Source organism: Haliotis rufescens, unplaced genomic scaffold, assembly GCF_023055435.1.
Source record: "Haliotis rufescens isolate VD_foot unplaced genomic scaffold, xgHalRufe1.0.p SCAF_2, whole genome shotgun sequence".
In the NCBI taxonomy this organism is placed as follows: Eukaryota; Metazoa; Mollusca; class Gastropoda; order Lepetellida; family Haliotidae; genus Haliotis; species Haliotis rufescens.
In genome coordinates this window covers 20,518,034-20,530,524 of record NW_025963890.1, presented here as the reverse complement: position 1 = coordinate 20,530,524, position 12,491 = coordinate 20,518,034, and the positions used below count along the sequence as shown (strand labels likewise).

General features: G+C 39.3%; 2 protein-coding genes across 11 annotated transcripts in view; one reads left to right on the top strand and one right to left on the bottom strand.

Moving 5' to 3' along the window:
• Window positions 1-4,868, bottom strand: part of LOC124114191 (spindle and centriole-associated protein 1-like) — a 28,981-nt gene extending 24,113 nt beyond the window's left edge. For both annotated transcript variants that reach the window (XM_046474781.2, XM_046474782.2), the window contains exons 1-2: window positions 4,783-4,868; window positions 1,755-1,844 (exon numbers count right to left, since the gene is read on the bottom strand). In XM_046474781.2, the coding sequence (XP_046330737.2) occupies window positions 1,755-1,820 (66 nt within the window). In that variant the 5' untranslated portion in view covers window positions 1,821-1,844; window positions 4,783-4,868. The remainder of the gene's footprint in view (window positions 1-1,754; window positions 1,845-4,782) is intronic.
• Window positions 4,869-5,311: 443 nt separating this feature from the next.
• LOC124114190 (probable global transcription activator SNF2L2) overlaps window positions 5,312-12,491 on the top strand; it is a 40,049-nt gene continuing 32,869 nt past the window's right edge. For 2 of the 9 annotated variants that reach the window (XM_046474780.2, XM_046474773.2), the window contains exons 1-6: window positions 5,313-5,465; window positions 8,324-8,467; window positions 9,203-10,052; window positions 10,806-11,003; window positions 11,298-11,646; window positions 12,360-12,486. In XM_046474780.2, coding sequence (XP_046330736.2) covers window positions 8,375-8,467; window positions 9,203-10,052; window positions 10,806-11,003; window positions 11,298-11,646; window positions 12,360-12,486 — 1,617 coding nt within the window. In that variant the 5' untranslated portion in view covers window positions 5,313-5,465; window positions 8,324-8,374. Of the gene's footprint in view, window positions 5,466-8,323; window positions 8,477-9,202; window positions 10,053-10,805; window positions 11,004-11,297; window positions 11,647-12,359; window positions 12,487-12,491 lie in introns of all 9 variants that reach the window. The other 7 variants (XM_046474774.2, XM_046474778.2, XM_046474772.2 and 4 more) reach the window with 7 other exon arrangements.

The following is a 12,491-nucleotide window of genomic DNA, read 5'->3' as shown; positions in this document are numbered from 1 at the left end:
TCGGACAATTAAACATGAAAGTCAAGTACTCCTTCTCAGAGCCTAAATTCAAAACATTACAATTATAGAGGCGTCCCTTGATACAAATACCGAAGCAAACCCAATGTTCCAAATATATTCAACAATGTATTTGTTCTATGAAATAGCTAATGTTCAAAACTCATCTTAAAATGCAACCTGAGAAAAGCTTTCATATCAGTAATGTAAGGAACAAAATTAAGAAAAAATGTTCTGGAAAGCAGTACTGTTAACAATGTAGCACCCAATTAATGCTTAACAAGAGTTTGCAACTAACGTGGCTATATCCCCTGCCCCTGTTGCTGAATTTATGACATAATTAAATCTAAACAAACCCTAACCTTTTTTAACTGAGGTGGAACTTGTCATGGAAATTGTAAAAAAAAGAAGAGTTTGAAGAAGAAGTCTTGTTGCCATGGAAACGTAAAAAAATAAAAATTTCTGAAATTTCTAAATAGCAAAAGGCACCAGCTCAGCATGTACCTGACAGACCTGCAAAGTTTGATGAAAAAATATTCAAAGGTTTATATGAATTATGCTCCGGAAACGAACCCTAGCCTCACAGAACCTAAGTCCATCTTGTTGATACGGAAAAGTAAAAAATAAATATTTCTAAAATTTCTAAATAGAAAAAGGCACCAGTTCAGCATGTACTTGACAGACCTGCAAAGTTTGATGAAAAAATATTGAACGGTTTATATGAGTTATGCTCCGGAAACGAACCCTAGCCTCACAGAATCTAAGTCCATCTTGATGCCATGGAAACGTAAAAAATAAATATTTCTAAAATTTCTAAATAGCAAAAGGCACCAGTTCAGCATGTACTTGACAGACCTGCAAAGTTTCATGAAAAAATATTGAACGGTTTCTGAGTTATGCTCCGGAGACGAAACGTGACGGACGGACGGACAGAGCCCGTTTCTATATCCCTCGCCAACTTTGTTGGGCGGGGGATAATAATGACAATAAATACACTTAAATCTTAAGGGTATTAGCGTTTGGTAGGACTATGTATTTTATGTATTTCATCACAAGAAGAAAGAGGGGAATACAGATATTTTCTTCATCAGAAGATACTTGGGGACAATAATATCATGTGAGGCAGGTTCTTTGTTGGGGTGAAACAATACAGCAATGACATGATATACAGGTCACGATACGCATAGTTACATTGAATCGTGTGGAAACCTCTTGACTATAAACTATTTCAAAGCAGGTTCAAAAGGAAAAACTAGAAGTAGACACATGTTTGTTGTGGGTTTTTTTCTGTAGTGAGCTTGAAATGCTAATTACAACACATTTTGCAATAACTGACTGACAAAAAGCTGGGAGGGGGTAGGGTGGTGGTGTCATTAAACAAGTAGTAAGTAATGTATTTCAGCAAGTGTATCGTCTCATATCAATACAAAAAGAAAATGTATCATGTATCATATCATCGCACCGGTGCATCGCTGTATCATCCCTAGTTGTTTGATAGGACTATGTATTTGCTGTATTTCTTTAAGTGAAGAACGAAGGGAACACAGATATTTTCTTCATCAGAACTTACTAGAGGACAGTAAAATGTGAGGGAGTTGTTTTGGTAGTGAGGTGGGAGGGGATGATAATCCCATCAATATTTCACAATAGCCTATAGAATAATGCAATTCAAAATGACAAAGTTATTCTTTCACACAAAGGCACTAATTTGTTTCAAGGGCATGTCTAAAATAAACATAATTGTACTTCATACTTACATCCCAAATTGGCTTTTTTCGAGTAACAACTCGCTTCTTCTTGTGTCCTGGCCTCACAAAAGACATTTTCAGTTTCTTTCTTAACTACAACTGAAACATGTAGAAAAAATATTGGTCAGAAAAGCAAGAAATGAGTGTGTGCTCATTGTTTAACACCTTACTCAATAGTATTCCAGCTATATCATGGTGGCCTCTAAATAATCCAGTCTGGACCAATCAATCCAGTGATTGATAATTTGGGCAAACAATCCAAACTGTCATGACACGTTGTCATGCCATCAAGTCACATTTGTTAGATGGCCAACTTGCAGGCATGTTAACCTCCCAACCCCAAAAAGAAATTAACTTTCATCCCACATTTAATTAACTCTTGAACTGCTCCCTAGGTTGCAATTCGCAACTAAATGCGATCTCCCTGGGCAACATAAGTTTGCAAATACACGTTGGCAAACTCCAATAAGTTTGCCAACTTGTGTTTTCATTCAAAATACTTGCTGTTGTTACTTAGTTCCTCTTCACTTCTCTCAAATACTGATGCCATTTTGTAGCAGATGAATGTAAAAAACTGTTATATCTACATACTCTTTGGTTGGTTGTAAGCAACCAACATGTCTCACAAACATTTACACATCAAAATCGTTTTTGAAAACACTAAACTGTTGGATGAAAAAGTGGTGAAAAAAGAGCTAAGAGTTTGTCAAACTTCACAAACTACTTTGCAAACTGTTTTCGCAATGTTCACAAACACAAACATATGCTTGCAAACATAAATAGACAAACTTTTGTTTGTCATGTTAAGCCAGCTTAAAGGGCAAGTAAACTCAACTTAGCATCTTTGCAGATTTTGATACTTTAGGGCATACTTAGTCACAAACACTTGACCAAAATTAATTTTGAAAAACGGAAATTTGCGCAAAACAGACAATAAAAAATGACAGGCGAAATCCCCAAAATGAAACTCCCCTCGCTGGGGTTCAAAGGGGCTCTGGTGTTTGACGTGCTGCGCTATTTCTACAATTTGGCTGGCGCCCTGTCTGCCTGCTTCTGCCTTGGATGCTTAATCGTTTTACGGTCTTTTTCTGTCTGCTCATACTCTTTTTCACTGTGTCCACAACTTCCGTGAACTTATGCCTTATTAGTAACAACACTGATGATGCCTTCAGTTGTCTACTCAAGGGAATAATTCCTGACAGGCATTCATTGTGTGGAATGGGATATAGGGCAGCAGGTGGTTATTTTCCCCAAACAGGATACTAGTCACAAAAGGCTTGTTACAGATTGTTAATTGTAAGGACCAAAGGTGACGTTCCACACATTCAACAATGCATGCAATGAGTTGTTATTATTGTACGATAAACAGAAATAGCAGAAAAGGTATATATATTGCAGCTAAGAATCACAAGATGGATAAACATTGCAAACATATCAGCCAATGAAAACCGCTTTGCCAGTAGCTTTTAGCCACGCCAACCCAAAAAGGTTTGTTTTCGAAGCTGATTATGGAGTGTGTTATATCAGCACTTTCTCTGGGATATTTAAATACTTTCTACCAATATTATGAAGTTTTCTCTCTTGGAAATTAACCTTAAATGAAACTAGAAAGATTGATTAGTTTTCTACATCGTTCAAACAAAGATCTGAGGACATCCCATTACTGGTCAGGTCAGAACGACCTTTCAACCGACCAATCAGAGCATGGCTTACCAGATCAGGATAGTGACAGTTGGAATGTGTTTTCTAATCATGCACTTTGAAAAAAGGACAACATGGGGTATTCCGAATGACAGGTGCAGCCTGTACGACTGATTCCCTCAAAATCATTGCCTGTCTCTTGCTTCAACGTGAGAAAACATTTGAACGGAAGAGACCTTGCATAGTGTCATACAATCTCGACCATATATTAGACATTCCAGAATGTTCTTTTGTTCAGTTTTCAAATTTTTAATAGAGAACTTTGTCAACATATTTTTCAAATGTAGTCTGAAATGGAAGATTCCAGTGTGAAACTAGTGCCATAAAGCTCGAGAAAGGTGCTTTGTGATTGGCTAATGTCAACTTCTTGTTAGTCATTACATTGGTAGGACACAGTTGGCGAAAGGTCGTTCTGACGGGATCCAGAATGGGATGTCCTCAGGTCTTTGTTTAGCAGTAATAAGAACTAAGTTCTGATTTTAATGAGATTGACATCTGACTGGCTCAAGAACCCATGCATCCTACTTTTGGAATGGGTGATCAAGAGTTGCTCAGGGTTCACATGATGCGACTTGCTATGGGGGTTTTCTCACATAGTATCGCTAGTATTGGAGTAGATCTGATTTACAATGTTAATGAGGTTGCTTTAACCAGCTATTGATCATGCTGATGCAAGTCCCTAATGACTGGAGACATTAGTTGACTACATGTATTTGGTAACAAGCGTTCTTACTTTGACTTCTTGCACAGGTGGGCTACATTAACGCTTAAAGCTTTATCATATGTCAAGACTAGCAACAGCTGAGACTGTGACAATTAAACTGAATTGATTCCACAATGGTTTTCTAAAACTGGTAATATTATTGTGACTGGTGTTTTTATCTGTTATCTCATTTGGTGGACTAGTTACACACTCTGAATACTAATAAAATCAGGGTTTAACCAGTCCTCGACTAGTAGTAAATAATTCTAACGCAGTTTTACCATTAAACATTGATTGTTTTGAAGCATTAAATAATTAGTAAATTACCATAGGATTCACATTACAATGTAGAAGACTGTCACTATTGCTCTGATGTGAACTATCAATGAATATCATTTCAACAGAATCATGATGCAGTTTGTCATGCTTTTCCTCTAGCCATGTGAATACTTAAACTCGGTTCACTTGTCAACAATATTTCAAGAAACGATGCAAGTTTGCACATGAACCAACGACAACAGAAAAAAATTCCTAGTCGTCCAGCTTGAGAGTAATAACCTCGCCAAATCAGTCATTAAAGAAATACATGTGCAATTTATTTCGTTGCTTCTTAACTGAAAAATAAGAGCCTACCAGATAAATTCCATGTTATGCTCTAGTCAGTCAAAGACCCCGCTGTCAATGACGCCATGTTTGTGATTGGTTTTTAGTCAAAGGGAGGTAATCTTTGCTCGACGAATTGTACTTCATGAGCAGTTGCTTCCCTTACTATGAAGGCGGCACTTGTTCAGAGACAAACATTTATTCGGGTTCATAATCATTAAACCGTTTGTAATTTCTTGTAATACAATGGTCTAAATTGATATGTTCTTGCCAGTATCGTACTATTGCATACCCTTCACTTTCATGGTTATGTTTAGGAGAACTACATTTGGAAAATACGCTTCCTCAAATCTTCAAACTTGTTACGCGTGTGAGTTAACAATTATACGTCCATGTGATTCGAATCTCTAGGGTTTGCTATTGTCGTGAATACATTTATATTTGACCAATATGATATTGTTTAAGATTCGTAGTCGGTGTCAAATGCGTGATATTACAATCAATTAAATCTCTTAGTGTATATGATAAAAGTTTGTTTCGCAAAAACGAGCGTCCTTTGAGGCCTAATAATGCTGTGGGGTCAAATTGACTCAACACCGGTTCTGGGCCAGCATGCGTAGTCTCCGTGCGCACTGGCTTGAAGCTGATCACGGAAATAGCAATCTGGGACACTTCTTTTATCACAAGGCCAGTGTTATTGACTTATTACACCGGTAAGTGTGCACGTTGGCGTTTCGCGTATCGGCATATCGGTGCTTTAGTAATTCATCTCTTCAAAGAAGCCAACCAAATTATGATCTAGGGGCTGTTTATTTCGCTTGGTAGTGGTGTTTTGCTCATCCGTTTGGCCTTTGTTCTAACCAAGGTCTCGAGTGGAAAAATCCAACATCAAATTTGTGATTAGACCATGTCTAAAACGATTTTACACATTCCAATTAACAAATTTAAAGTCACCAAGTTTCCAAGTAGCATATCCACTACCTTCTGTTGATGCCTTGTAAGTATTTCATCTGCTTTCATATTGATTTTCTTTTTATGCCCAGTCATAGCCTAGATGGGTTCTGTGGGAATCCACTCAGTCTAGTTTTGTTGAATAACATTTCATCTACAGTTTTATAATGATAGAAAATATAATCATTGAAGTTTTAATATCACGTGAAGACTGTTTTATGGAATTGTGTTTCAGTTTGTCATAAACATTTTTAATTACTTTTGTTTTTAATTGTCAATAACAAAATATATGTTGTCTCGTGGGTACAATTTCTCAGTGAGATAGGCTTACATTCTAGTTATATGGGAAAACATTAACTCTTTTAGTAAGGAACTATGTGTTACTTATGAAGATATCTTTTTCTATTCCTGTATGTGGGACAAATTTAAGGCGGTTTTATGAATCAAGCATATTATCTTACATTAGCTGATTAGATCTTAACATGCTTTAGTACCACAGACCATGTGAGCACCATGGTCAACTTATGAGACTGACATGAAAATAATTGGCATTATGAGATCATCAATATCCCTTTATGTCCTAATTAAGACATGACAGTGTAAAGCTGACAAGGCTTGAATATGGCCTTAATTAGTCTTTATCATGTTTATGATGTTTAAAGTAGTCCTGGTAATATTATTGCTTTGAATTATTACTGCTCATAGTTCACCTTTGACAGAAATATATATATATTATGCTGCTATTTCTCTTTTCCAGGGTAATTCATGACAATGATGCGCAAGACTAAATGTGTTTGTTTGGTTCCTTGGGCTGATGTAGTCAGCTTAAGATGCTTAGCAATCCAACCATGATGTCCTTTTGTTATGGGTTTTCGAACCCCAAAGAAATATTTCTCATTATCAATTTATGCGCATGGTTAGAAACTAACAGTTTTTGTCCACTAGTCCTTATAATGATAACAACAAAGAAAAACCCTTAAAATGGGCCAATTTCTACTAGTCCTTAGGATACCTTTACTATTGGGCAGTTTGGTAAGGACTACAGGACTAGTGTCAATTTCTAACGTTGATGTGTCTAATTACCATCTCAATACACTAAAATTAAGTCTTACCTTGGAGAACATTTATTTCTGTTTACACTTGGATGGTCAAATGAGCATGTTTTTATAATTTTGTTTATTTTTGTGATGCAAAATTATCATCAGATCAAGTTTGATTAAAATGTGTATTAGTGAAAAAGTAAGTAATGTTTTCATTACCTATTGAATATCTTTCTTCATGTAGCTTAATTTGCAACATAGCTTCGACTTCAAGTCTTCAGTGGGCTTTGATATGTAGTTTTAGAATGTCATAATAAGAGATAATGAAGGAGGTGAATGATTTTGACCTCAGTATGGTATGTCAAAAATGTCATGGTAGAAATCATTAATGTTGCATGGATTTCCAAATCACTGTAATACTTGGAAAAAGACATTTATGAAAATGTCAATAACATACAGCATTCACACAGCCCCACCTAGCATGCAATGCCTTCCACATGTTTTGGGGACGACATGATTCAATAATTTAGCAAGGATTTATGGATTAGCACCTGGTGATACAAGATAGTACACCTTACCCATGTGTGTCAGTTTGTTTCACTTTCAAGGACATGATTAATGTACTCCAAAAGTGTCTTAAAGATTGTTTTGAAGTTGGTAATGGAATGGAACAATGTCCGATCAAAGGTTGATAAAATCATGAAAATGTCCTGAATCCCCCCAAATCACTGACCCATTTCAGGGATTTATTTAGACCTGCTCAAAGGCTGATATTCGGCCAAAGGTCTGCAACAAATGTCAGTAAACATTCCCAATTGGAATTAGAAATTTCACAACTCCTAATATTCAGCTGATGTTATGGCTTTGAAGAAGGGACTTGTGTTTCACTGATAGCAGGACCAGTTTTTATATAACACAAAATCAAATGTTTGAAACAAAATACCTTTTCCCAGTTTGCCTGACAAGGGTGCTTAGATTAGAAGCCAAAGATAAATCCCTGCATGTATCAGTTCAAGTTACACGACCATAAAGGAATCCATGGAAAAGTAATATTTACAAATTACGGTTTGGCTATAACCTGTCTTGATTACTACACAGGCCAGAATTACCTCCCCGTCTATCACAAAACATGATGCTTAATCTGATTGCATCATGCCAAAAGAACAAGTCATACCAATCATTGAAGTCGAAACACAAACTGGTTTGTAGCAGCAACCTCTTATTAACCAGGCCAGATGGTAAAATGGTGAAGTATTTATATCGTGACTCAGTATTGCGAATTGTAATGCATCTGTACGTGAGGTGAACATAATTGTAAATGATTAAGGATGTTACGTAGACACAAGATGGATGTTGAAGATATATGGAAATGAAAGGTGGTGCTTCAACCTTTTTCCAGGTGTAGATCCTGAAGATGTCATGTACATTTCTTGTATTATGCATTACAGCTTTTGTCATCAAAACATGAACATGATGAATAGTTGCTTCATGGCTACAAAATAGTACAATACTACATTGTCCTAGCCAACTCAACTAACCATATTAGGGGTTGAATGATGTTAAACTTGTTTGTATTGCAGGCTTTGGGGAAGGGGAAGGGAAGTAACTCACGCGTGTGAGTGGCAGCCAGTATGGCAACTGGGGACGACAGCAACATGATGAATACACCACCCCCAGGGCCTAGCGCTTCTTACCCTCAAGACAATGTGCAGATGTTACAGAAGGTAACCATGGTAACCTATTCCTTTTATTACTTTTTTGGTGCCCATTTTGTACAGCTGATGTGTGAATTAGAAGCACTTTTAAAGCATTGTCTTTTAATCCTTTGGACATGTTGGAGTAATAATTTTGATGATAAATTGTTGAAGTAGGTGTCTATAGATTCTCTCTATTGGATTTGAAGTCATGTTTTGTTTGAGGATTTTCACTGCTGCCTGAAGGGATATCATTGTTTCTGCAGACAGAACCATTCTGCAGAGTGGTGATCGCTGACCGAGCCATTCCGTAGAGTAGTGATAACTAACGTAAACATTCTGCAGAGTGGCCATCATATATGGAACCATTCTGTGGAGTAGTGATAGCTAACATACCATGCTGCAGAGAAGTGATAGCTAACATAACCATTCTGCAGAGTAGTGATAGCTAACATAACCATTCTGTGGAGTAGTGATAGCTAACATAACCATTCTGCAGAGTAGTGATAGCTAACATAACCATTCTGTGGCGTAGTAACAGCTAACATTACCATTTTGTAGAGTGGTGATAGCTAACATAACCGTTCTGCAGAGTAGTGATAGCTAACATAACCATTCTGTGGAGTAGTGATAGCTAACATAACCATTCTGAAAAGCAGAATGTTTTTTCTCACTGGTAAATAGGTAACTTAAGACATTGTATCTTATTTTCCATAGGCCATATTCAGTCATGATGATGTAATGTTGATGCTTTGTTGTTCATAGGCTATCAGCCAGATGGAAGAGAAAGGAATGCAAGGAGACCCAAGATATGATCAACTGATGGTCATGGCTAACAGAGCCAAAAACATGCCAGGCGGGCCTGGACCACATGGTATGCAAGGGGGACCAGGTGGGCCTGGAATGGCTGGCACCCCTCCTCATGGAATGACCATGGGACCACAGTCACAAGGAATGCAAGGGCCTATGCCAGGAATGCACCAAGGTCCACAGGGAATGGGAGGACCACCAGGGATGTCAGGTGGTCCAATGCCAGGAATGGGTGGCCCACAACCAGGAATGACTGCTTCCCAACAAGGGATGGGTGGATCTCAATCTGGGATGGGTGGGCCTGGTGGCCCACAGCAAGGAATGGGTGGAGGGCAGAACATAAATGGAGGATCTCAACAAGGCATGAATGGTGGCCCACAGCAAGGTATGCCAGGAGGTCCCCAACAGGGCATGCCTGGTCCTCCAGGTATGCAGGGACCTGGAGGCATGCCCCACGGAGGAATGGGTGGTCCTGGTCCCAACATGCCGGGCAATATGGCCTCACAGAACATGGGAGGACCCAACGACGGGCCAATGGGGGCACCAGGCATGAACATGCCTCCCAACATGAACAATCCCAACGTGCCAACAAGTAGTACATCGATGTCACAACCATCATCCAACATGGGTGGCCCCTCAGTACCCAATACTAGCGGTAGTGGTGGAGCTATGAACACAACCATGGCTGGCCCTGGTATGAACTCTGGACCTGGGCCTATGGGACCTGTTTCAGGGAACATGGGGATGGGACCAAACATGCCACCGCACAACATGGAGGGGAATCAAGGGCAAGGTAAGATCCAAGGTAGGAACTGATTTGCTTCTTTATTCAAAGTTAAAATGCTTGTTAAGGAAATCTTGGTTCTCTCTATCTGGCATCAAGGCTTTTTTTGACATATGAGTGATACACCTCAGTTGTAAACCTTTCAAAGTATGAATATATGACCGAATGTTAACTTTTTGTGAGAAAGGTATTTTTCAAGTCTAGACAACATAATCTAACTTTCCAATTAAAAAAGATCAGTGTGCATTTTATTGAGTTAGGCACAATTATTTACTTCTGTTCCAAATTCAAAGTTTACTATGGGGACATTTAGGGAAATCACTCACTGACTTTACAGTTTTGTATTAAGTAATTAATCATGTTAATAGTATGGTCAAACCACTGTTGTGTCGAGGTTGAAGGGACCTTTTTAAGTACTTTCGAGTTATCGAAGGTTTGACACAACTGAAAATGAATAAAGAAAGAATACAAAGGGACCAAGCCTTTACCTCAAGACAACCGTAAGTTTGACACATTGAACGGTTTTTGACTGTATATAACTTTTTGCAGATGTCATCGTATCCCTTGACATCGGATGTTACTCAAAGTATCTGTCACTGGGTTGTCTGGTCCAGACTTATTTATTTGCAGGCTGGAACATTCCTGTGTGTGGTGTTTAACAAAAGACCATGCAGTAACTATTCAGTCTTTATATCTCAATGTCTTAGAGATTAAAAGTGAAAGAATACATGATTAACATTAGTCTAATCTAGTGAATTTAACGTTCTTCTCCAGGAAGTGCCCCTCAAGGAATGCCCCCTGGTCAGATGCCCCCCGGAGGACCCCGCCCAACTGCCTTCAGCTCCGCACAGCTCCATCAATTGCGAGCACAGATCATGGCCTACAAGTTACTAGCTCGCAACCAGATCATCCCGGACACACTCCGGTTAGCTGTGGAGGGTAAGAGGCCACTGGGACCATTTCCTAGACCAGGTAAAAACCTGAGCCAGTCGGAGAATATTGTAAACTGTCCTGGACAGCAAAACCTTTGCTTTGTAAATGGGTGGGTGTGCTGGCTTTTGGAAAGATAGAAACACTTGTTCTAGGGAGTGGGCTATGTGGGAAGGATGGTCTGTTGTTTGCATGATTTTTTTTAAGAGTTGATGTTGATAAAGAGGCTTAACTCTTGTAGACAAAACGATGCTGTTGCTCAAATTGAAAAATATTTGCTTCAGTAATAACTTGGCGTGTAGGATGTAGATAGTTATTATACCTTTCCTATAACAGCAGATCCTCACCAGATGCAGCAGATGAGGATGCAGCATCAGCAGCAGCAACAACAACAACAGCAGCAACAGCAGCAGCAGCAGTCACAACAGTCATCTGATCCATCACAGCAGCCACAACAAATGCAGATGAGGGCAATGTCAAGCACTGCCCAGCCTAATGGAGCACCACCCCCAACATCAACACCTGATAGTGGCGCTTCAACACCCAGACCCACCCAGCCTAGTCAGCCCCCACCACCTTCAGTGCAAGCCATGATGGCCCTTCAACAGAAGCAGAACCGTATTGCACCTGTAGCTAAACCACAAGGACTGGATCCTATTGAGATGTTGAGTGAGAGAGAAAACAGGTGAGAGCTAAATGTAGAGCTAAATGTAGAGCTTATTTCAAAACATTTTTTAAGTTAAGCTTTAAAGTCAAGGGATCCTTGTCACAAACCTAATGTTAAAAGCTAAAGAGTTAGGAGGACACTAGATTCAAATACTATGGGGGGGAAAAAGCCTTGAGGACTTCACGGCCCCCCCTTTATTTCGAACACTGATGTTATAGACATTGTAACCATACCAGCATGTTAGCATGTTAAATATTTGTTCTAAGGCTGTAGGGGGCACGGGTGGCCCAGTCGTCTAAGGTGCCGTGATTCGCTGTGCAGAGTTGCGTCCCTTGGGCACGCCAGAAGCCTATGATTGTGGGTTCGAATCCCGGTTCGTCCCAATTATGTTTTTAGGTTTGTCAGCACCATACCCATGCTCGTGGGTTTCACCGAAGTGGTAAATGTCTGCATCACCTCGGGCTTTCCACCCACATTAAGCTGACACGCCGCGATATGACTGGAATACTGTTAAAAGCGGCGTTAAACCCAACTCACTCACTCTAAGGTTGTATAATGTTTACAATATTAAATTAATTTGTTTGGAAACATTTCGTCCAACTGCTGCAGGTTATCATTCTAGAAATGACAATGTAGGGTGCATTGCTATATAAAGAACACTTAATTGTCTCATGCCTTGTTCGGTATTGGGGAATGTGTTAAAGTGATGGTGAAAGTTCATTGTGCTCTAGACTTGCTGCTCGTATCGGGTCTCGGATCCAGGAACTCAGCAAGATGCCTGCCACCATGCCTGAAGACATGAGATGCAAGGCCATGATAGAGCTCCGGGCTCTCAGACTGCTCAACTTCCAAAGACAGGTACT